This window comes from Scomber japonicus, chromosome 9 (assembly GCF_027409825.1).
Source record: "Scomber japonicus isolate fScoJap1 chromosome 9, fScoJap1.pri, whole genome shotgun sequence".
Taxonomy (NCBI): Eukaryota; Metazoa; Chordata; class Actinopteri; order Scombriformes; family Scombridae; genus Scomber; species Scomber japonicus.
In genome coordinates this window covers 6512616-6534364 of record NC_070586.1, presented here as the reverse complement: position 1 = coordinate 6534364, position 21749 = coordinate 6512616, and the positions used below count along the sequence as shown (strand labels likewise).

The 21749-nt window shown below is 42.3% G+C and overlaps 1 protein-coding gene across 1 annotated transcript; it reads left to right on the top strand.

Annotated features, from left to right (window-relative positions):
• The first annotated feature begins 1798 nt into the window (after window positions 1-1798).
• Window positions 1799-19298, top strand: LOC128364834 (P2X purinoceptor 4-like). Its single transcript, XM_053325455.1, is given in 10 exon segments — window positions 1799-1948; window positions 5750-5833; window positions 5835-5898; window positions 7354-7425; window positions 10023-10095; window positions 14002-14098; window positions 15236-15319; window positions 16415-16574; window positions 18837-19019; window positions 19125-19298. Coding segments are annotated over 10 exon segments (1110 nt in total). The 5' UTR covers window positions 1799-1829.
• Window positions 19299-21749: the final 2451 nt, after the last annotated feature.

Sequence of the window (21749 nt, the reverse complement as noted above, 5' to 3'; positions counted from 1 at the left end):
AAAGAAAGAAAGAAGGAAAACACACAAGAGAAAGAATAATAAAATAATAATAATCTGTAAATAGTTATTTCTGATGTAATTTTTGTAAATAGTGAAATGTTTCATCACTTGATAATAAAAGAAAATATTTAATCCCTTGTTCTTCCTGAACAGTAGCACTTTATGCAACCCTGTTATAAATTGTACTGAAGTTGTAAATACTAAATGGAATAGACGTGTAACAATGAACAATATTTTTTATTTAATAACAACATAAAACATCAAAATCTTCACAATCAAATAAAAAATAAAGAAAAATCATAAATAAACACAGTTCATAAATAAAATCAAATTAAACACATCTATATAGATGTATATTTATTTTTCTATTACTTTTTCCAGGAGAGAGAAGAGCCTCTTCATCCTGTCTTTCCCCTCCTGCTCCCTCCTCTCCTCTGCCTCATTTTGCCTTCTCATGTCCTCCTTTATGAGGTCAAGGAGGTCATCCTCCCTCCTCCTCTTCCTCCTGGGCCCTGGCTGGTCCTCCTCCTCCTCCTCCTCCTCCTCTTCACTCTCCTGCTCACCCACTGCGGCACTTGGCCCTGGTGTGTCCTCACGGATGGAGGCAATGAGGACAGGGGGGGCAATAGATGGCCTCTGCCCCAGTACCTCATCCATGAGGACAAACCACGGCCAAGTGCCAGCAGTGGGCTTGCCGCTGGCCTCCTCCCCTGTCCCTGGATATTTGCAATCCTAAGGCAGTGGAAATCAATCATGTCAGCAATTTTCAGCAAAAGTATTTAGTAACAGTAAAACTAATCCAAACCTGTAGGCTACTTTATATATATTTTTTTAAATTGTCCCATTTTTTTTTGGCCTGGTAGGGCTGGACCTTCCCCTCCAGCCCAGTCTTTTCCAGTATTGCTCTAAACACAGAGGGAAGCAAGAGAAAAGGTAAACACAAGATCACATCAACACAGGGATGCAAAGATGTACAAAAATGGACATCAGCCTTGCCTCCATCCCGCCGTGGCGGAGTTTTTGCCCCCCGTGAATAGATGGTCATTTTCCCCTCTTTGTTTAATCAGGAGCTCGGTTTGCTCCTTGCTCCCTAAAACAAAAATAAAACAAAATGTAATGTAAAACATGTTTTTTCTTTACTATGTCAACAGACAAAAGGGTTCTAATATAGCAAAAAATTATCATAATAATGATAATAATGAAGTATAACATATAATAGTGATAATCCCAAACGTAGCTCTTTATTAAAATCTAAATTTGTTCATCTTAGTCCATTTATATATATATGTATGTATATATATATATATATATATATATATATATATATATATATAAATAAAGATATAAGTCAAGTAATAAAATATAAGTAATTAGTAAAAGTATAAAAGTATTAGTAGTAATAAGTACAAATAATTAAATAAAACAAACCAATACATACACTTGAATGAAAAGTCTTCACCTGTTGGTGTCGCCATTGTTGTGTTTTCGCGGCACTGAACAGCGCCGCGCAAAGGATCTTGGGATTTGGGAGGCCGCGAAGGATAGTAGCGATGCATCCTCGAAAAAGAGGGAAAAGAAGGCCGCATTTCAAGGCTGCATTTGAAGGACTCTTCGAATTGGGACAGCCTTCGCGCGGCGTTGTGACGTAATCGGCCTCGAAATGCGCACTTCGAGGATGCAGCCTCGCAATTTGGACCAAATTGGGACACAGCCAGAGATTCCTCCTCCCTCTTCCCAAAAGAGAGAGAGAGAGAAAAAAACACAACACAACTCAACAAGCAGACAGCAGCAGCAGCAGCAGCAGCAGCTCGGAGTGTCACTGCAGCACCATGCTCTGCGACCTGCTCGGACTCTGCAAGTATGAGACTAATAAACTGGTCCGGATCCAAAGCGTCCGGCTCGGGTCTCTGAAATGGGCTTTGAACGCAACTATCCTGGTGGTGATCTGGTGAGTAGTACAGTCTATGAGTTAAAGCTGTATGGTTAATATCTGGTGAGTTATTAATATCTGGTGAGTTAAAGCTGTATGGTTAATATCTGGTGAGTTAAAGCTGTATGGTTAATATCTGGTGAGTTAAAGCTGTGTGGTTAATATCTGGTGAGTTAAAGCTGTGTGGTTAATATCTGGTGAGTTAAAGCTGTATGGTTAATATCTGGTGAGTTAAAGCTGTATGGTTAATATCTGGTGAGTTAAAGCTGTATGGTTAATATCTGGTGAGTTAAAGCTGTATGGTTAATATCTGGTGAGTTAAAGCTGTATGGTTAATATCTGGTGAGTTAAAGCTGTATGGTTAATATCTGGTGAGTTAAAGCTGTGTGGTTAATATCTGGTGAGTTAAAGCTGTATGGTTAATATCTGGTGAGTTAAAGCTGTATGGTTAATATCTGGTGAGTAGAGTTAAAGCTGTGTGCTATGGAAGCTGATATCCGCCAGAAAAAAGAGATAAAAAAAGTAGAAATTATGAGATAAAAAAGTCATAATTATGAGATAACCTCACGATTTTAAAAAAAAAATCTCTAAATTATTATTAACTCTTTTTATAATTATGATTTTTTTATCTCATAATTAATAATTTCGACTTACTTGGAACTTCCATAGTATCTGTATCATAGTATCTTCCATAGTTATTATCTGGTGAACTGTATTATATGGAAGCCCATTTCCGCCAGAAAAAAAAAAGATGAAATATATGAGATAAAACCACATGACTTTTTAATTTCATAATTATCATTTTTTAAATCTCATTAAACTCATTAAAGCTGTATCCTGTTTAATATCTGGTGTAGATTTAAAGCTGTATTCTATGGAAGCTCATTTCCGGCAGAAAAAAAAAAAGAAACTTAACTTTGATAATAAAAATATCCTCCAAGTAAAGTGAATCATAATCATGTGATTAAAAAAGTCGAAATTATGTGATAAACTCACAACTTTTTAAAAATCTCATCATTATTATCATCTCTTTTTATAATTATGACTTTTTATCTCATAATTTTGACTAACTTGGAGGATATTTAGCTTTGATAATAATAAAAATATCCAAGTAAATTGAAATTATGAGATAAAAAAGTCATAATTATGAGATAACCACACAACTTTTTAATATCATAATTATTATTATTATCTCTTTTTATAATTTATGATTTTTATCTCATAATTTCGACTTACTTGGAGGATATTTTTATTATCAAAACTAAGTTTTATCTTTTTTTTTTCTGGCAAAAATGAGCTTCCCTAGTATGCCGGTTAATATCTGGTGAGTAGAGATAAAGCTGTATTCTGTGGAAGCCCATTTCCGCCAGAAAAAAGAAGATAAGACTTAGCTTTGATAATAAAAATATCCTCCAAGTAAATCGAAATTATGAGATAAAGTCGAAATTAACACACAATTTTTTTTAATCACATAATAATTATTATTATCTCTTTTATAATTAGGACTCTTTATCTCATCATTTCAACTAACTTGGAGGATATTTTTATTATCAAAGGTGGCGGAAATGAGCTTCCCTAGTGTGCTGGTTAATATCTGGTGAGTTGATTTAAAGCTGTCTACTATGGAAGCTCATTTCCGCCAGGAAAAAAAAAGATACAACTTAAATTATGAGATAACCACACAACCTTTTTTAATCTCATAATAATTATTATTATTATCTCTTTTTATAATTATGACTTTTTATTTATTTTTTTCCTGGCGTAAATGAGCTTCCGTAGCGTGCTGGTTATTATCTGGTGAGTAGATTTACAGCAGTCTGCAGACTCCGGGGAGCGACTGCATGCTTTCACTACTCAGCTGGACGCATCCTGCAGAGACCTTCACTGCACCAAAAAAAATACTCTGTTCAAATGAAATAATGAAATACAAATATCTACTGCATTCATTTAAAGTGAAGAAGCTCCGACGCCCACACACGAGGAAATAACTCTTCCATGTGTTAACCCTCCTGTTGTCCTCGAGTCAAGGAAGGAAGGAAGGGAGGGAGGGAGGAAGAAGGAAGGAAAAGAGGCAGGGAGGAAGGAAGAAAGAAAGGAAGGAAAGGAGGGAAGGAAGGTAGGATGGAGGAAAGAAGGTAGGAGGGAGGGAGGAAAAAAGGAAGGGAGGAAGGTAGGGGGAGGAAAGAAAGAGAAGGAGGGAGGGAGGAAAGAAAGGATGGAGAGAAGGAGGGAGGGAGGAAAGAAAGAAAGAAGGAGGGAGGGAGGAGGGAAGGAAGGAGGGAAGGAAAGGAAGGAAGCATGAATACAGGAAGGAGGAAAGGAAGGAAGCATGAATACAGGGAGGGAAGGAAGGAAAGGAGGAAAGAAGGAAGGAAAGAAGGTAGGAGGGAGGAAGGAAAGGAGGTAGGAGGGAGGGAGGAAAAAAGGAGGGAGGGAGGGAGGGAGGGAGGGAGGGAGAGAGGAAAAGCAGAAGGTAGGGGGGAGGAAAGAAAGAGAAGGAGGGAGGGAGGACAGAGGGAAGGGAAGGAAAGAAGTACAGAAGGAAGGAAGAAAGGAGGATGGAGGAAGGAAGGGAGGAAAGAGAGAGGGAGGAAGGAAGGAAGGAAGGAAGGAAGGAAGGAACAGTCAAAACAGACGGGGTCAATTTGACCCGGGAGGATGACAGGAAGGAAGAAAAGAGGGAAAAAAGAAAGGAAATAAAGTGGGCCAGAGTGGACCCCTTGGCGACCCGGTTCTGGCCCCCAGGCCTCATGTTTAACCCCTTGTTTTACAGTATTAACAGTAAGAAGGAGGGAAGAAAGGAAGGAGGGCAGGAAGGAAGGAAGGAAGGAAGCATGCATGAATACAGGAAGGAGGAAAGGGAGGAAAGAAGGAAGGAAGCATGCATGAATACAGGAAGGAGGAAAAGAAGACATGAAGGATAGATGGAAGAAAGGCAGGAATGAAGGAAGGAAAAGAAGACAAGAAGGAAGGAAGGAAGGAAGGAAGGAAGGAAGGAGCAAAGGAAGAAAGGAAAGCAAAGAAGAAATCATGAATTCAAGAAGGAGGTAGGAAAGAAGGAAGAAAGGAAGTGAAAGAAGACATGAAGAAGGGAAGGAAGGAAGAAAGCATGAAAACAGGAAGGAAGGAAGGATGAATACAGGAAGGAAGGAAGGAAGGAAGGATGAATACAGGAATGAGGAAAGAAGGTAGGAAGAAAGGAAGGAAAAGAAGACATGAAGGATAGATGGAAGAAAGGGAGTAAGGAAGGAGCAAAGGAAAAGAAGACGGGGAGGAAGGCACGAAGGAAGGAAAAGAAGACATGAAGGATAGATGGAAGGAGGGAGCAAAGGAAGAGAGCGAGGAAACATGAATACAGGAAGGAGGAAAGGAAGGAAAAGGAGGGATAGATGGAAGAAAGGAAGGAAAGAAGGAAGGAGGGAGCGAAGGAAGAAAGCAAGGAAGGAGGGAAGGGAGGAAAAGAAGAAAGAAAGGAAGTAAAAGAAGACATGAAGGATAGATGGAAGAAAGGGAGGAAAGAAATAAGGAATGAAGGAAGGAAAAGAAGACAGGAAGGAGCGAATGAAGAAAGGGAGGCAAAGATGAAAGCATGAAAACAGGAAGGAGGGAAAGGAGGAAACGAAGAAAGGAAGTAAAAGAAGACATGAAGAAAGGGAGGAAGGAATGAAGGAAGGAAAAGAAGACAGGAAGGAAGGAAGGAAGCATGAATACAGGAAAGAGGAAAGGAAGGAAAAGAAGACAGGAAGGAAGGAAGGAAAGAAGGAAGCATGAATACAGGAAAGAGGAAAGGAAGGAATGATGTTGTTTTTTATGTTTCAGTATCATGATGTTGTGGAACAGGAACTACCAGGAGTTCGACCTGGTGGTGAGCTCCGTCACCACGAAGGTGAAAGGAGTCGCTCAGACCAACCTGCCCGGGGTCGGGTAACGTGGTCTGGGACGTGGTGGACTACAGCGGACCCTCACAGGTGGGACACGAAGAGGTCTAAAGGGGAGTTTGGGTTTGTTAACCCTTAAACAGGCAACCTTCCTTCCTTCCTTCCTTCCTTTCTTCCTTCCTCCCTCCTTCCTTTCCTTCCTTCTTCCTCCCTTCCTTCCTTCTTCCCTCCTTTCCTTCCTACCTTCCTTTCCTTCCTTCTTCCTCCCTTCCTTCCCTTCCTTCCTCCCTCCTTTCCTTCCTACCTTCCTTCCTTCCTTCCTCCCTCCTTCCTTTCCTTCCTTCTTCCTCCCTTCCTTCCCTTCCTTCCTCCCTCCTTTCCTTCCTTCTTCCCTCCTTTCCTTCCTCACAGGTGGGACATGAAGAGGTCTAAAGGGGAGTTTGGGTTTGTTAACCCTTAAACAGGAAACGTGCACCAGGAGAGTCAGACCCTTTAAACTTCCTGTCGTCCTCCTGGGTCAAATTGACCCCTTCTGTTTGGACTATTCCTTCTTTCCTCCCTTCTTTCCTCCCTTACTTCCTTCCTTTTTTTCCAACCCTTCCTTCCTTCCTTCCTTCTTCCCTCCTTTCCTTCCTTCCTTTTTTCCAACCCTTCCTTTCCTTCCTTCCTCCCTCCCTTCCTTCCTTCCTCCCTCCCTCCCTCCCTTCCTTCCTTCCTTCCTTCCTTACTTCCTTCCTTCCTTCCTTCCTTCCTTACTTCTTCCTCCCTCCTTCCTTTCCTTACTTCTTCCTCCCTCCTTCCTTTCCTTACTTCTTCCTCCCTCCTTCCTTTCCTTCCTTCTTCCTCCCTTCCTTCCCTTCCGTCCTCCCTCCTTCCCTTCCTTCCTCCCTCCTTTCCTTACTTCTTCCTCCCTCCTTCCTTTCCTTCCTTCTTCCTCCCTCCTTCCTTTCCTTCCTTCTTCCTCCCTTCCTTCCCTTCCTTCCTCCCTCCTTTCCTTCCTTCTTCCCTCCTTTCCTTCCTTCCTTCCTCCCTCCTTTCCTTCCTTCCTTCCTCCCTCCTTTCCTTCCTTCCTTCCTCCCTCCTTTCCTTCCTTCTTCCTTCCTGTCCTTCCTTCCTTCTTCCCTCCTTTCCTTCCTTCCTTCCTTCTTCCTCCCTTCCTTCCCTTCCTTCCTCCCTCCTTTCCTTCCTTCTTCCCTCCTTTCCTTCCTTCCTTCCTTCCTTCTTCCCTCCTTTCCTTCCTTCCTTCTTCCCTCCTTTCCTTCCTTCTTCCCTCCTTTCCTTCCTTCTTCCCTCCTTTCCTTACTTCTTCCCTCCTTCCTTCCTTTCTTCCCTCCTTTCCTTCCTTCCTTCCTTCCTTCCTCCCTCCTTTCCTTACTTCTTCCCTCCTTCCTTCCTTTCTTCCTTCCTTCCTTCCTTCCTTACTTTAGGTGCAAATGACATAACTAGTAAGGATTTTTTATCATCATCTAATTTTCCACTCCTGCCTGTTTAAGGGTTACAGAGGGAGAAATTAAAAACTTCCTTTTCTTTTTTTTTTCATTTTAGGATAAAAACTCTTTCTTTGTGGTGACGAATGTGATTGTGACGCAGAGTCAGAGGCAAGGGAAATGTGCTGAGGTGATCCTTCATTCTTTCATTCTTTCATTCTTATCATTATACTATTCTATATATCTCATTTTAAATAGTTAATGTACTTTAACCTTCCTGTCGTGCTCCCGGGTCAAATTGACCCATCTGTTTTGACAGTTCCTTCTTTCCTTCCCTTCTTCCTTCCTTCCTTCCATCTGTGCTTCCTCTCTCCATCTCCCTTTCTTCCTTCTTTTGTCCTTCCTCCACCCTACCTTCTTTCCTTCCTTACTTCTTTCCTTTGTCCTTCCTTCCTTCCTTCTTTCCTCCCTCCCTCCGACCTTCCTTCCTTACTTACTTCTTTCCTCCATCCTTCCTTATTTCCTTTCCTCCCTTCCTTCCTTCTGTCCTCCATCCCCCTTTCTTCCTTCTGTCGTTCCTTCCTTCCTTCCCCCCTCCCTGCCTTCTTTCCTTTACTCGAACACAACAGGAGGGTTAATGCTAACAAAGATCAAGCAGAGCCTCGTTTCCTGATTACAATCAATCTTAGAAGTTAAGAGTGTCTTAACCCTTAAACAGACAACGTGCACCAGGAGATACACTTTAACCTTCGTGTTGTCCTCCCGGGTCCTTCCTCTGTCCTTCCTTCCTTCCTTCCTTCCTTCATCTGTCCTTCCTTCCTTCCTTCCTTCATCTGTCCGTCCTTCCTTCCTTCCTTCCTTCCTTCCTTCCTTCCTTCCTCAGATCTAAGTTCAGCTGTTAGGGTAAATGTTCCCTCCTTCTGTCCTTTCTTCCTTCCTTCATCTGTCCTTCCTTTCTTCCTCCCTCCTTTCCTTCCTTCTTCCTCCCTTCCTTCCCTTCCTCCCTCCTTTCCTTCCTTCTTCACTCCTTTCCTTCCCACCTTCCTTCCTTCCTCCCTCCTTCCTTTCCTTCCTTCTTCCTCCCTTGCTTCCCTTCCTTCCTCCTTTCCTTCCTTCTTCACTCCTTTCCTTCCACCTTCCTTCCTTCCTCCCTCCTTCCTTTTCTTCCTTCTTCCTCCCTTTCTTCCCTTCCTCCCTCCTTTCCTTCCTTCTTCACTCCTTTCCTTCCCACCTTCCTTCCTTCCTTCCTTTCCTTCCTTCTTCCTCCTTTGCTTCCCTTCCTTCCTCCTTTCCTTCCTTCTTCCGTCCTTTCCTTCCTTCCTTCTTTCCTTCATTCCTTCCTTACTTGAGGTGCAAATGACATAACTAGTAAGGTCTGTTTAAGGGTTAACTCATCAGTCAGGAGAAGAAATGAACAGGAAGTGTGTTTTTATCTGTCTGTAATGATTCCTCCTGTTCATACTGACTATTAGAAGATCCAATGGAAAAAGGAAGGAAGGAAGAAAGAAAGAAGGAAAGAGAGAAAAGGAGGAGGAGGAAGATGGGGAAAGAAAGAGAGAAATAATTAGAAAAGAGATAAAGGAGGAGAAAGAGAGAACAAGAAAGGAAGATGAGGACAGAAAGGGAAATAAGAAAAAGGAGGAGAGTAAGTTAGAACAAGAAAAGGAAGAGGAGAGACAGAGAGAAAGAATGAAAGAAGAGGTAGAAAGACCAAGAAGGAGGAGGAAGATTAGGAAAGAAAGAAAGAAAGATAGAACACAGAGGAGGAAGAAGAGTAAAGAAAGAAAAAGGAGGAAGAGGAAAATTAGGAAAGAAAGAGAAAAATGAGGGAGAAATAGTAAGTTAGAACAAAAAGAAGGAAGAGGAAGCTGAGGACAGACAGACAGAAAGAGGAAAGGGGAAAAAAAGGACGAACGAGAAAAAAAAGACATTTTTGAGAGAAGTAGCTTGTTACTACTCAACACACTGTAGATTTAGTCCTTCACCACTTTACATTGAAAAGCTCATATGAAGGTTTTAATAGTCAGTATAAACCAGGCGGGGAGTTCCTGTCCTCTGAAATGAGGCCAACCAGGAAGTAACTTAGAACTGCATTCTATCAAAAGGCCACCAGGGGGCGACCGTCTCTATACAAGTCAATGGAGAATTCACCAACTTCTCACTTGATTTCTAACCTCAGTAAACGTTTTCAAAATGTGTTTATGGTCTCAATCGCTAGTTTAAAGCCTTCTTCAATGCAGTATGATGTTCATTTGGGACATTTTGGCCTCCCTGATTTTATATGTGACGATAAAGCAGGGTATGCATTAGGGCGTGGCTACGTCCTGATTGACAGGTTGATTGACCAATGTCCTCGAGATCCAGCCCTCGCAACCATAGCAACCTCCCCGCTCCGCTCATGCCCATATAAGTAGAATCCGTGTTTTTATTTTTCCCAGCATGCACCTGAAATTTTCAAGATGGCGCTGCCTAGATTAGAAACTATTGGCTTCCGAGCAGCAGTCCACAAACCAATGGGTGACGTCACGGATGTTACGTCCATTTCTTTTATACAGTCTATGGTCTGAACAGGAGGAATGATTAAAGAGAGGAAAACCTCTTTACTCTTCATACAAACACCTGGCAAACCTGTTCTTATGAGTTTCACTAGTTAATCTACATTAATTTCTCAGCGTCTTCATTAACCCGTAACGAGGCTCTGATCTGTGACAGCTGATCGAGCTCTTTAATGGTTCGGATGAAACGTTTTCAAAACCTTCTTATTTTGCAGCAGTGTTTATATTCCAGGTTCCCAGTAAAGGCAGACTGTGTCGTACTGATAGAGACTGTGAGAAAGGACACTGGGACCAGCAGAGCCATGGTACACTCACTACTTCTTTTATTTCTTTATGTGATTGTGGGGGGAGGGGGGGGGGGGGGGGGGGGGAGATTTAAGGAAGGAAGGAAGGAAAAATATAAAGAAGGAAGGAAAGATATAAAGAAGGAAGGAAGGAAGGAAAAATATAAAGAAGGAAGGAAGGAAGGAAAGATATAAAGAAGGAAGGAAGGAAGGAAAGATATAAAGAAGGAAGGAAGGAAGGAAAGATATAAAGAAGGATGGAAGGAAGGAAGGAAAGATATAAAGAAGGATGGAAGGAAGGAAGGAAAGATATAAAGAAGGAAGGAAGGAAGGAAAGATATAAAGAAGGAAGGAAGGAAGGAAAGATATAAAGAAGGAAGGAAGGAAGGAAAGATATAAAGAAGGATGGAAGGAAGGAAGGAAAGATATAAAGAAGGATGGAAGGAAGGAAGGAAAGATATAAAGAAGGAAGGAAGGAAGGAAGGAAAGATATAAAGAAGGAAGGAAGGAAGGAAGGAAAGATATAAAGAAGGAAGGAAGGAAGGAAGGAAAGATATAAAGAAGGAAGGAAGGAAGGAAGGAAGGAAAAAAGATATAAAGAAGGAAGGAAGGAAAGATGAAGAGAAGACAACAAGGGAGGGAGGAAGGAAAAGAAGACAAGAAAGAAAGATGGAAGGAAGAAAGAGAAGAAGGAAAGTGGGCTGTATTGGACCTCTCGGCGGTCCAGTTCTGGCCCACAAGCCTCATGTTTGACCCCCCTGTCTTAGATAGGGAGCAGGTCTTCTCAGCAAGGAAGCATGAATACAGGAAGGAGGAAGGAAAGGAAGGAAGGAAGGAATGAAGGAAGGAAAAGAAGACAGGAAGGAAGAAAGGAAGGAGGAAAGGAAGGAAAAGAAGACATGAAGGATAGATGGAAGAAAGGGAGGAAGGATGTAAGAAATGAAGGAAGGACAAGAAGACAAGAAGGAAGGAAGGAGCAAATGAAGAAAGGGAGGCAAAGAAGAAAGCATGAGTACAGGAAGGAGGGAGGGAGGGAAGAAGGAAGACAGGAAGTAAAAGAAGACATGGAAGAAAGGGAGGAAGGAAAAGAAGACAGGGAGGAAGAAAGGAAGGAAGCATGAATACAGGAAGGAGGGAGGGAGGGAGGAAAGAAGGAAGACAGGAAGTAAAAGAAGACATGGAAGAAAGGGAGGAAGGAATGAAGGAAGGAAAATAAGACAGGGAGGAAGAAAGGAAGGAAGCATGAATACAGGAAGGAGGAAAGAAGGTAGGAAGAAAGGAAGTTTAAAAGTTGCTGAAAACAAAGTGATAAAAGTTTTGGTTATTTTTAGATGCTAGAAGTTTTCAGGGGCTTTAATTTTGTTTTCTGGCTTTGTGTCCGGAGACATTTCAGCGTTCAGCTTTGGTAAGTTTCTCTGCATGGAGCCACTTCCTGCTACTAAAGGAAATATCTTTTAAAGGACCAGTGTGTAGAATTTAGTGGCATTTAATGAAATTGATTATAATATATCCATAAGTTTGTTTAATTTAGAGTATAATCACCTTAAATTAAGAATTTCTGTGTTTTGGTTACCATAGAAACAGGAGGGTCAAACTCATTTTCATTCAAGGCCAGATTATTAAAAATAAGGAAGGAAGGAAGGAAGGAAGGAAGGAAGGAAGAGAAGACACGATGGAAGGGAGGAAGACAAGACAAGAAGGAAGAGAAGGAAGGAAGGGAAGAGAAGAAGGAAGAGAAGGAAGGAAGGGAAGAGAAGACAGACAGGAAGGAAGGAAGGGAAGAGAAGACAGACAGGAAGGAAGGAAGGAAGGGAAGAGAACACAGGAAGGAAGGAAGGGAAGAGAACACAGGAAGGAAGGAAGGAAGGAAGAGAAGACAAGAAGGAAGGAAAGATGGAAGGAAGCAAGAGAAGACAAGAAGGAAAGAGGGAAGGAAGCAAGAGAAGACAATAAGGAAAGAGGGAAGGGAGGAAAGATGGAAGGAAGAGAAGAAGGAGGGAAAGAAGAGAAGAGAAGACAAAAAGGAAGGAAGGAAAGAAGGAAGAGAAGACAAGAAGGAAGGAACGAAAGATGGAAGAAAGGAACGAAAGATAGAAGGAGGGAAGGAAGAGAAGAGAAGACAAGAAGGAAGGAAGGAAGAGAAGGAAGAGAAGACAAGAAGGAAGGAACGAAAGATGGAAGGAAGGAAGGAAGGAAAATAAGACAAGAAAGAAAGATGGAAGGGAGGAAGAGAAGACAGGGAGGTAGGAAGGAAGGAAGAGAAGACAAGATGGAAAGATGGAAGGAAGCAAGAGAAGACAAGAAGGAAAGAAGGAAGAGAAGACAAGACAAGAAGGAAGGAACAAAAGATGGAAGGAAGAAAGTAAGGAAAATAAGACAAGAAAGAAAGATGGTAGGAAGGGAGTGAGGAATTAAAGTGGGCCGTATTGAACCTCTCGGCGGTCCAGCTCTGGCCCACGAGCCTCATGTTTGACCCCCCTGTCTTAGATAGGGAGCAGGTCTTCTTCCACAGAGACGCTTCTGGCTTACAGGCCACCGTAGTTTCTCCTAAACACTTTGAAGAGGAGAGAGAGGAAAACTCAGCTGACTGCAATCTACAGTTTCACCACTAGATGTCACTAAATCCCACACACGGCTCCCATTGTGCTTTTAGCTTTAATTTAATTTCTAATTTAACATTTTTATTCATATTTAAATGTCTTTTTATTTTTTCCATGTGTTGCTTTTTATATTCTGTCCTGATGCATTTGATGTTTTTATGTTGCCTTTAAGTTCAAGATTGTTCGTTTTCTATAATTATAATTAGAAAAACTGAGTGAAGCTACAGCAGGGGGGGTCAAACTCGGCCAGATCACTAAAAGGAAGGAAGGACGGAAGGAAAGGAAAGGAAAGAAGGAGGAGAAGGAAAAGAATACAGGAAGGATGGATGGAAGGAAGAGAAGAGAAGACAATAAGGATGGATGGAAGGAAGGAAGGAAGGAAAGATGAAAGGAAGAGAAGACAAGAAGGATGGAAAGAAAAAAGGAAGGAAGGAAGGAGGGAAAAGAAGACAGGAAGGAAGGAAAAGGAGACAGGATGGAAAGATGGAAGAAAGGAAGGAAGGAAGGAAAAGAAGACAGGATGGAAAGATGGAAGGAAGGAAGGAAGGAAAAGAAGACAGGAAGGAAAGATGGAAGGAAGGAAGGAAGGAAGGAAAAGAAGACAGGAAGGAAGGAAGGAAGGCAGGAGAAGAAGACAGGATGGAAAGATGGAAGGAAGGGTAGATGGATGGAAGGAAGGAAGGAAGGAAGGAAGGAAGGAAGAAAGAAAGAAAAGAAAAGAAGACCAAATGGAAAGATGAAAGGAAGGAAGGAAAAGAAGACAGGAAGGAAGGAAGGAAAGAAAAAAAGACAAGATGGAAAGATGGAAGGAAAGAAGGAAGGAAAAGAAGGCAGGGGTGAAGGGAGGAGGAAAGGTAGGAAGGAAGGAAGGAAGGAAGGAAAAGAAGACAGGGAGGAAAGATGGAAGGAAGGGTAGATGGAAGGAAGGAAGGAAGGAAGGAAGGAATGAAGGAAAAGAAGGGCAGATAGAAGGATGGAGGGAAGGAAAAGAAGACAGGGGTGAAGGGAGGGAGAAAGGTAGGAAGGACAGATGGAAGGAAGGAAGGACGGATAGACGGAAGGAAGGAAACTGGGCCGGATTGGACCTCTCGGCGGGCCGGTTCTGGCCCACGGGCCGCATGTTTGACACCAACTGCTTGTGTTCACTGTTTTGCACCAGCTGACCCCGACAGAGGAATCTACCACCGACGTGTTTCATAGCTTCACCTCAGCTCTAGTTCTCATCTCTCTGCTGACGTTAAAGATTTATGCTACAGATGAAATGTTAGTGACGACGTTATGAAGAGTCTAAAGGTTTGTTCTTTGTTCTTTGGTTTTCCTCCTGAAGGGATTCAGACGGGATCATGTGTGAAGTTCGATGTGTTGAAGAAAACTTGTGAGGTTTCTGCCTGGTGTCCCGTCGAAGCCAAGACGAAACCTCCGAGGTACAGTAAGACATGTCACTTTAACCCTCCTGCTGTCCTCGAGTCAAGGAAGGGAGGAAGGAAATGAAGGAAGAAGGAAGGAAAGGCGGGAGGGAGGAAGGAAAGGAGGGAGGAAGGGAGGAAGGATGGAGGAAAGAGTGAAGGAAGGTAGGAGGGAGGAAAGCAAAGAAGGAGGGAGGGAGGAGGAAAGAAGTAAGGAAGGTAGGAGGGAGGGAGGAAGAAGGAGGAAGGAAAGATGGAAGGAAGGGAGGAAGATGGAACGAAGGAAGGAAGGAAAGGCGGGAGGAAGGAAAGACGGAAAAGGAGACAGGAAGGAAGGAAAGAGAGGAGGGAGGAAGAAGGAAGGATGGAAGGGAGTGAGGAAAGATGGAAAAGGAGACAGGAAGGAAGGAAAGATAGAAGGGAGGAAGAAGGAAGGATGGAAGGGAGTGAGGAAAGATGGAAAAGGAGACAGGAAGGAAGGAAAGATAGAAGGGAGGAAGAAGGAAGGATAGAAGGGAGGAAGAAGGAAGGATGGAAGGGAGTGAGGAAAGATGGAAAAGGAGACAGGAAGGAAGGGAGGAAGAAGGAAGGAAAGGCGGGAGGAAGGAAAGATGGAAAAGGAGACAGGAAGGAAGGAAAGATAGAAGGAAAGAAGAAGGAAGGATGGAAGGGAGTGAGGAAAGATGGAAAAGGAGACAGGAAGGAAGGGAGGAAGAAGGAAGGAAGGATATACATACAGATATACATTTTTCATACTGGATACAACATGAAATGCTAACGTTAAATGTTTGCTAACGTTAACATGTTTGCTAACGTTAACATGTTTGCTAACGTTAAATGTATGCTAACGTTAACATGTTTGCTAACGTTAACATGTTTACTAACGTTAACATGTTTGCTAACGTTAAATGTATGCTAACATTAACATATTTGCTAACGTTAACATGTTTGCTAACGTTAAATGTATGCTAATGTTAACATGTTTGCTAACGTTAAATGTTTGCTAACGTTACATGTTTGCTAATGTTAACATGTATGCTAACGTTAACATGTTTGCTAACGTTAACATGTTTGCTAACGTTAACATGTTTGCTAACGTTAAATGTTTGCTAACATTACATGTTTGCTAACGTTAACATGTTAATCGTTGTGCAGACCGGCTTTGTTGGCAGCAGCGGCGGAGAACTTCACGGTTCTCATCAAGAACAACATCAGATTTCCAGCCTTCAACTACATCAGGTGAGACATTAAGATGATTCATGCAGTTTTCTGACTCCATGTAGAAGAAGAGACAGATTTCAAAACTTTTTAATTACTTTATTTGCTTTGTTCCCCCCAAAAAACTACGGCTTCATTTTAACATGGACTGTCGGGCTGGGCAATATATCGATATTGTGATATAAGACTATATATTAGATAATTAAGATATCGTAACATCGTGATATAGCGTAGATGTTTTTTCCTGCCTTTTACCCATTTTGTCATTATTCTACCTTCCCTAGGTTTAACTGTCTGGTTAGTTTGGCATATTGTAATATCGTGATGTGACACAAAAGTTGTCTTTTCCTGGTTTTAAATCATAGACTGTATAAAAGAAATGGACGTAACATCCGTGACGTCACCCATTGGTTTGTGGACTGCTGCTCGGAAGCCAATAGTTTCCAATCTAGGCAGCGCCATCTTGAAAATTTCAGGTGCATGCTGGGAAAAATAAAAACACAGATTCTACTTATATGGGCATGAGGCGGGGGCCATGGGCGGAGCAAGGAGGTTGCTATGGTTACGGGGGCTGGATCTCGAGGACATTGGTCAATCACCCTGTCAATCAGGACGTAGCCACGCCCTAATGCATACCCTGCTTTATCGTCACATATAAAATCAGGGAGGCCAAAATGTCCCAAATGAACATCATACTGCATTGAAGAAGGCTTTAAACTAGCGATTGAGACCATAAACACATTTTGAAAACGTTTACTGAGGTTAGAAATCAAGTGAGAAGTTGGTGAATTCTCCATTGACTTGTATAGAGACGGTCGCCCCCTGGTGGCCTTTTGATAGAATGCAGCTCTAAGTTACTTTCACGTTGGCCTCATTTCAGAGGACCAGAACTCCCCGCCTGGTTTAAAGTTCATTTTCTGAACTTACCAGATTGTTCTAGCTGTTCTATTATTTTCCTTTTACCTACTTTGTCATTATATCCACATTACTGATTATTTATCAAAAATCTCATTCTGTAAATATTTTGTGAAGCACTGTAGAACCTGATAATGTAATAACTTCTAATAATCTAATAAAAAAAACCCTCTGAAGGTAACATGAACGTTCGTCTTGCAGGAGGAACATCCTCCCTCAGATGAACGACGCCTACCTGAGGAACTGCCAGAGGACCTACGACCCGTTGTGTCCCATCTTCAGACTGGGAGACATCGTACGAGAGGCGGGAGAGAAGTTCTCCGACATAGCGATAGAGGTGAGAGGATTATTATTATTATTAGTTAAAACATTTTCAGATTAAACCTCCTGTTGTCCTCGAGTCAAGGAAGGAAGGGAGGAAGAAGAAAGGAAAGGGAGGGAGGGAGGAAAGAAGGAAGGAGGGAGGGAGAAAGGGAAAGTGGAAGGGAGGAAGAATGAAGGAAAGGAGGGGTGGGGGAAGGAAGGAAAGAAAGAAAGAAAGAAAGAAAGAAAGAAAGAGGCAGAAAAGGAAAGAGGAAGGAAGGGAGGAAAGGAGGGATGGGGAAAGAAAGAAAGAAAGAAAGAAGGTATGAGGGAAGGAGGAAAGAAGCAAGGAGGGAGGGAGGGAGGAAGGAAAGAAGGAAGGAGGGAGGGAGGCAGAAAGGGAAAGAGAAAGGGAGGAAAGAAAGAAGGAAGGAAAGGAGGAATGGGGAAAGAAAGAAAGAAAGAAGGCATGAGGGAAGGAGGAAAGAAGCAAGGAGGGGAGGGAGGGAGGAAGGAAAAAAGAAAGGAGGGAGGGAGGCAGAAAGGGAAAAAGGAAGGGAGGAAGGAAGGAAGGAAGGAAAGGAGGGGTGGGGGAAAGGGAAGAAAGAAGGTAGGAGGGAGGAAAGAAAGAGAGAAGGAAGGAAGGAAGGAATAGTCAAAACAGACGGGGTTAATTTGACCCGGGAGGAAGACAGGAAGTTTAACTTTATTGCTGAGAAATGAATCAGGTTGGTTGTTTTTGTAAATCCTGCTCCAGCTGATCTGAGGCTCTGATGAACTCCGCCAAACAGGAAATGCACTTTTTTTCTGGGTTTCACTTCCCCCGTCTCGTCTCGTTCTGAGCTCACTTGGGATTTTCAAACTTGTGATGTTCAGCTTGTTGAGTCATTTGTCCTCGACGAAGGATCGGCTAAAGCTGAAATGAAACAGTGGAGAGAAAAAAAAAAGGAAGCGTTGCCATAACAACAAGAGCTCAAGCTGTTTTCGTTATGAGTGGATTAAAAACGGAGAATCAGCTGCGTCATTTTAACCTGAGCGGTTTCTGTCCTCTAGAAATACTCCGCACCTCACATCAGTCTGTCTGAAAGTTGAGTCCTTGAACCTTGACACCTGAGAACTTTGATTAAACGCCCTCAAACTTCTCAAACTTCTCCAAATCACTTCTAGTTAGGTGTTCATAAGTTTGCTCCGATTTTGGCTGTTCAAGGGGACATGGGCTGGCTTCCTGGTTGTATAAGACGTAAATGTGAGATGATTAGATTATGGAATCGTTTACTCAATATGTCAGAAGACGGGGTCAATAAGAAAATATTTATTTGGAGTAAATTAACCCTTTATTGGGCAAATAATTATATTTCGTAACTTCTGTAAATATCCCAAAATATCCTTCCTTCCTTCCTTTCCTTCCTCCCTGCCTTCTTTCTTCCCTTCTTCTTTTCCTTTCTCCCTCCCTCGTTCCTTATTTCCTCCGTCCTTCATTCCTTTCCTTCCTTCCATCTGTTCTTCCTCCCTCCCTCCTTCTCTCCTCCCTTCCTCCATCCCCCTTTCTTCTTCCTTCCTTCCTTCTTTCTTCCCTTCCTCCCTCCCTCCTTCTCTCTTTCTTTCCTCCCCCCAACCTTCCTTCCTTCCTTCTTTCCTCCGTCCTTCCTTCCGTTCCTTCCTCCATCCCCCTTTCTTCTTCCTTCCTTCCTTCTTCCTTCCCTTCCTCCCTCCCTCCTTCTCTCTTTCTTTCCTCCCCCCTACCTTCCTTCCTTCCTTTTTTCCTCCGTCCTTCCTTCCTCCCTCCCTCCTTCCTTTCCTTCCATCCATCCATCCTTCCTTCCTTCCTTCCTTCCTTCCTTCCTCCCTTCCTTTTAATGAGTGTCCTATAAAGGGTTAAACGGCTCTCCGTGGGCTAAAGAAATATTAGCTTTATTTGAAGAGGTTGATTTACAGTTTATGTATAGTAATGATTTAACTTGTTCAATAGCCTCATTTAGTGAGAAACTATTTGCTTTATTTAAGATAAAATGGTTAAATGATATTTCACTAAAGCCCAAATTATGAACATATATTCAAATCAAACATAATTATGGCCCTGAACCTTATGTTAAAGCAAACTTATCAAGAAATCAAAGGTCCTTAGTAGCACAGCTGAGAACAGGAATAATAATAATAATAATAATAATAATACATTTTATTTGTAATGCACTTTTCATAAAAACAATCTCAAAGTGCTACAGAGTAAAAACGACACATAAAATCAGCAATCATATGCTTTTTTAAAAAGGTGGGTTTTCAGGCCACATTTAAAAGTGTCAGTAGCCTGTGGTGCCCTCAGGTGGTCTGGGAGGGCGTTCCAAAGACGGGGGGCGGCGGAGCAGAAAGCCCGATCACCCATTGTGTGGAGCTTAGTCCTTGGGGTTTTAAGGAGATGGGTGGAGGAAGAACGGAGGGAACGTGTGGATGTCTGAGGAGTGTGGAGGTCCTTGAGGTGTGTGGGGGCAGTTCCATGGAGGCACTGGTGGGTGAGGAGTGAGACCTTATACTCAATGCGGAGTGAGACAGGGAGCAAGTGGAGTGTTTTTAGAATGGGAGTGATGTGATTGAATTTCCGCACCCTCATCAGGATCCTAGCAGCGCTGTTCTGGATATATTGGAGCTTTTGAATGCTCTTGCTAGGGATCCCGATGAGGAGTGCGTTGCAGTAGTCCAGCCTGGAGGAGACAAAGGCGTGGACCAATTTTTCTGCGTCTGCGAGGGTGAATCCAGGAATCCTCCCTCTGAAGCTAGAAGTTGGTAGATTTAAAAATATGGTAGAAGATGAAAGGTTATGTGAGTTATGTGAACTTAATGAAATTGAAAACGAATCACACTTTCTTTTATACTGTCCTTTGTATGATGATTTGAGAACTCCTTTATTTACTGAAATGTTTGTTAAAAACCCTGAAATGTTTTGGGACTATGATGATATCAAAATAGACTGGTTATTTAATTGTAATGTTTTTAAGTTGGCTAAATATGTAACCGAAGCTTGGAAAAGGCGTTAGGACAATCTATATGTTTAGTTTCTATAATGCCTGTTCTCCCGTAATCTGGTTTTCTTTTGTTATTTGTGCTTTTCTTCTACTGTTTCAGTGTCTTGTAAGTCCATTTGAAGTCCAAAAAAAAAAAAAAAAAATCTAGAAATCACCCTGAAAGTAAACTCAGGACTCAAACTACCTCAAACCTCAAAATCTTTAAACTAATTTATGAAGCTTCTAGTAAAGAACAAGGCTCCTCCCGAAGAAGAGAGAGGGGTAACATCACTGTTTTATGACCGTAGAGTCGTAAAGCAGAACTATGATGGTAAAGGGAGTTTACTTATATTAGTGCTTTTCTAGTCTTTTGCCCACTTAAATAGCTTTTACACTTTACATGTCACATTCACTCACTGTTGTTGCAGCCATCAGGAGCAATTTGGGGTTAAGTTTTTGCCCAAGAACACATTCCTTCCTTCCTTCCTTCCTTCCTTCCTTCCTTCCTTCCTTCCTTCCTTCCTTCCTTCCTTCCATCTGTCCTTCCTACCTTCCTTCTGTCCTTCCTTCCTTCCATTCTTCATTCCTTCCTTCCTTCCTTCCTTCCATCTGTCCTTCCTACCTTCCTTCTGTCCTTTCCTTCCTTCCATTCTTCATTCCTTCCTTCCATTCTGCCTTCCTTCCTTCCTTCTGTCTGTCCATCCTTCACTATCTCTCTTTCCTACCTTTCTTCCCTCCTTCCTTTTGCCTGTCTTTCCTTCCTTCCCTTCTTATTTCCTTCCTTCCTTCCCTAGATATGCTGACTGTAGGGGGGGGGAGGTGGGGGGGGGGGGGGGGGGGCGCAATCAAACCACCGATGACCGCTCCATACTGATGAGGTGTTGTGCTCTCATATAGATAGATTAGAGTAGAGTAGATTAGAGTAGATTAGAGTAGATTAGTAGCTTTATTGTCATTATATTGAGGGTCAGACAACAATATAATGAAATTTAGATAACACTCCCAATGAGCCATAAGAACATTTAAGACAATTAAAAAAACAACTTAAGACATAAATACAATATTAACAATCTATAAGAGCATAAAAGTGCAATATGGAGAGAGAGAGAGAGAGAGAGAGAGAGAGAGAGAGAGAGAGAGACGAGAGAGAGAGAGAGAGAGAGAGAGAGAGAGAGAGAGAGAGAGAGAGAGAGAGAGAGAGAGAGAGAGAGAGAGAGAGAGAGAGAGAGAGAGAGAGAGAATTGGGGTGTGTGACTGAACTGTATCGCCTGCCAGAGAGGAAGTAGTTGGAAGTGGATATGAGCCATTCATGCTTCATAGACCGTAAACAAAGCTACTCACACAGGTTAAAAAAATAAAAGTAGCTCATTAGTAAATTAGTAAATTCAAATAGTAGGTAATAATTTGACTAGTTGTGTGAAGGTGGCTCCATTCAATCACTTTTATCTTTATTTTACATTTCCCTTATTGCAGCACTTTGCATATATAGTATATAAACCTGTCCATTTCGCCTTTATCTGCACCTTCTGTACACTCCTTTTCCTGACTTGAAGGGGAAATTGTTATTTCTGTAATGTCACACACACCTCTGGAGCTCCTTCTGAACACCAGCTGAGAAAAGGAAGTTTTAAAAAGTTAATAAAATGCTTTAACCCTTAAACAGGCAGGAGTGGAAAATTTAGATGTAAAAAAATCCTTACTAGTTATGTCATTTGCACCTAAAGGAAGGAAGGAAAGGAGGGAAGAAGGAAGGAAGGAAGGAAGGAAAGGAGGGAAGAAGGAAGGAAAGGAGGCAGGAAGGGAAGGAAGGAAAGGGAGGGAGAAGGAAGGAAAGGAGAGAGGAAGGGAGAAGGATGGAAAGGAGGGAAGAAGGAAGGAAGGAAGGAAGGAAGGAAAGGAGGGAGGAAGGGAAGGAAGGAAAGGAAGGAAGAAGGAAGGAAAGGAGGGAGAAGGAAGGAAAGGAGGGAGGAAGGGAGGAGGAAGGAAGAAAGAAAGGAAGGACAGATGAAGGAAGGAAGGAAGAAAGGAAGGACAGATGAAGGAAGGAAGGAAGAAAGGACAGAAGGAGGGAACATTTATCCTAACAGTTGAACTTAGATCTAAGGAAGGAAGGAAGGACGGACAGACAGATGAAGGAAGGAAGGAAGGACAGATGAAGGAAGGAAGGAAGAAAGGAAGGACAGATGAAGGAAGGAAGGAAGGAAGGAAGGACAGAGGAAGGACCCGGAGGACAACAC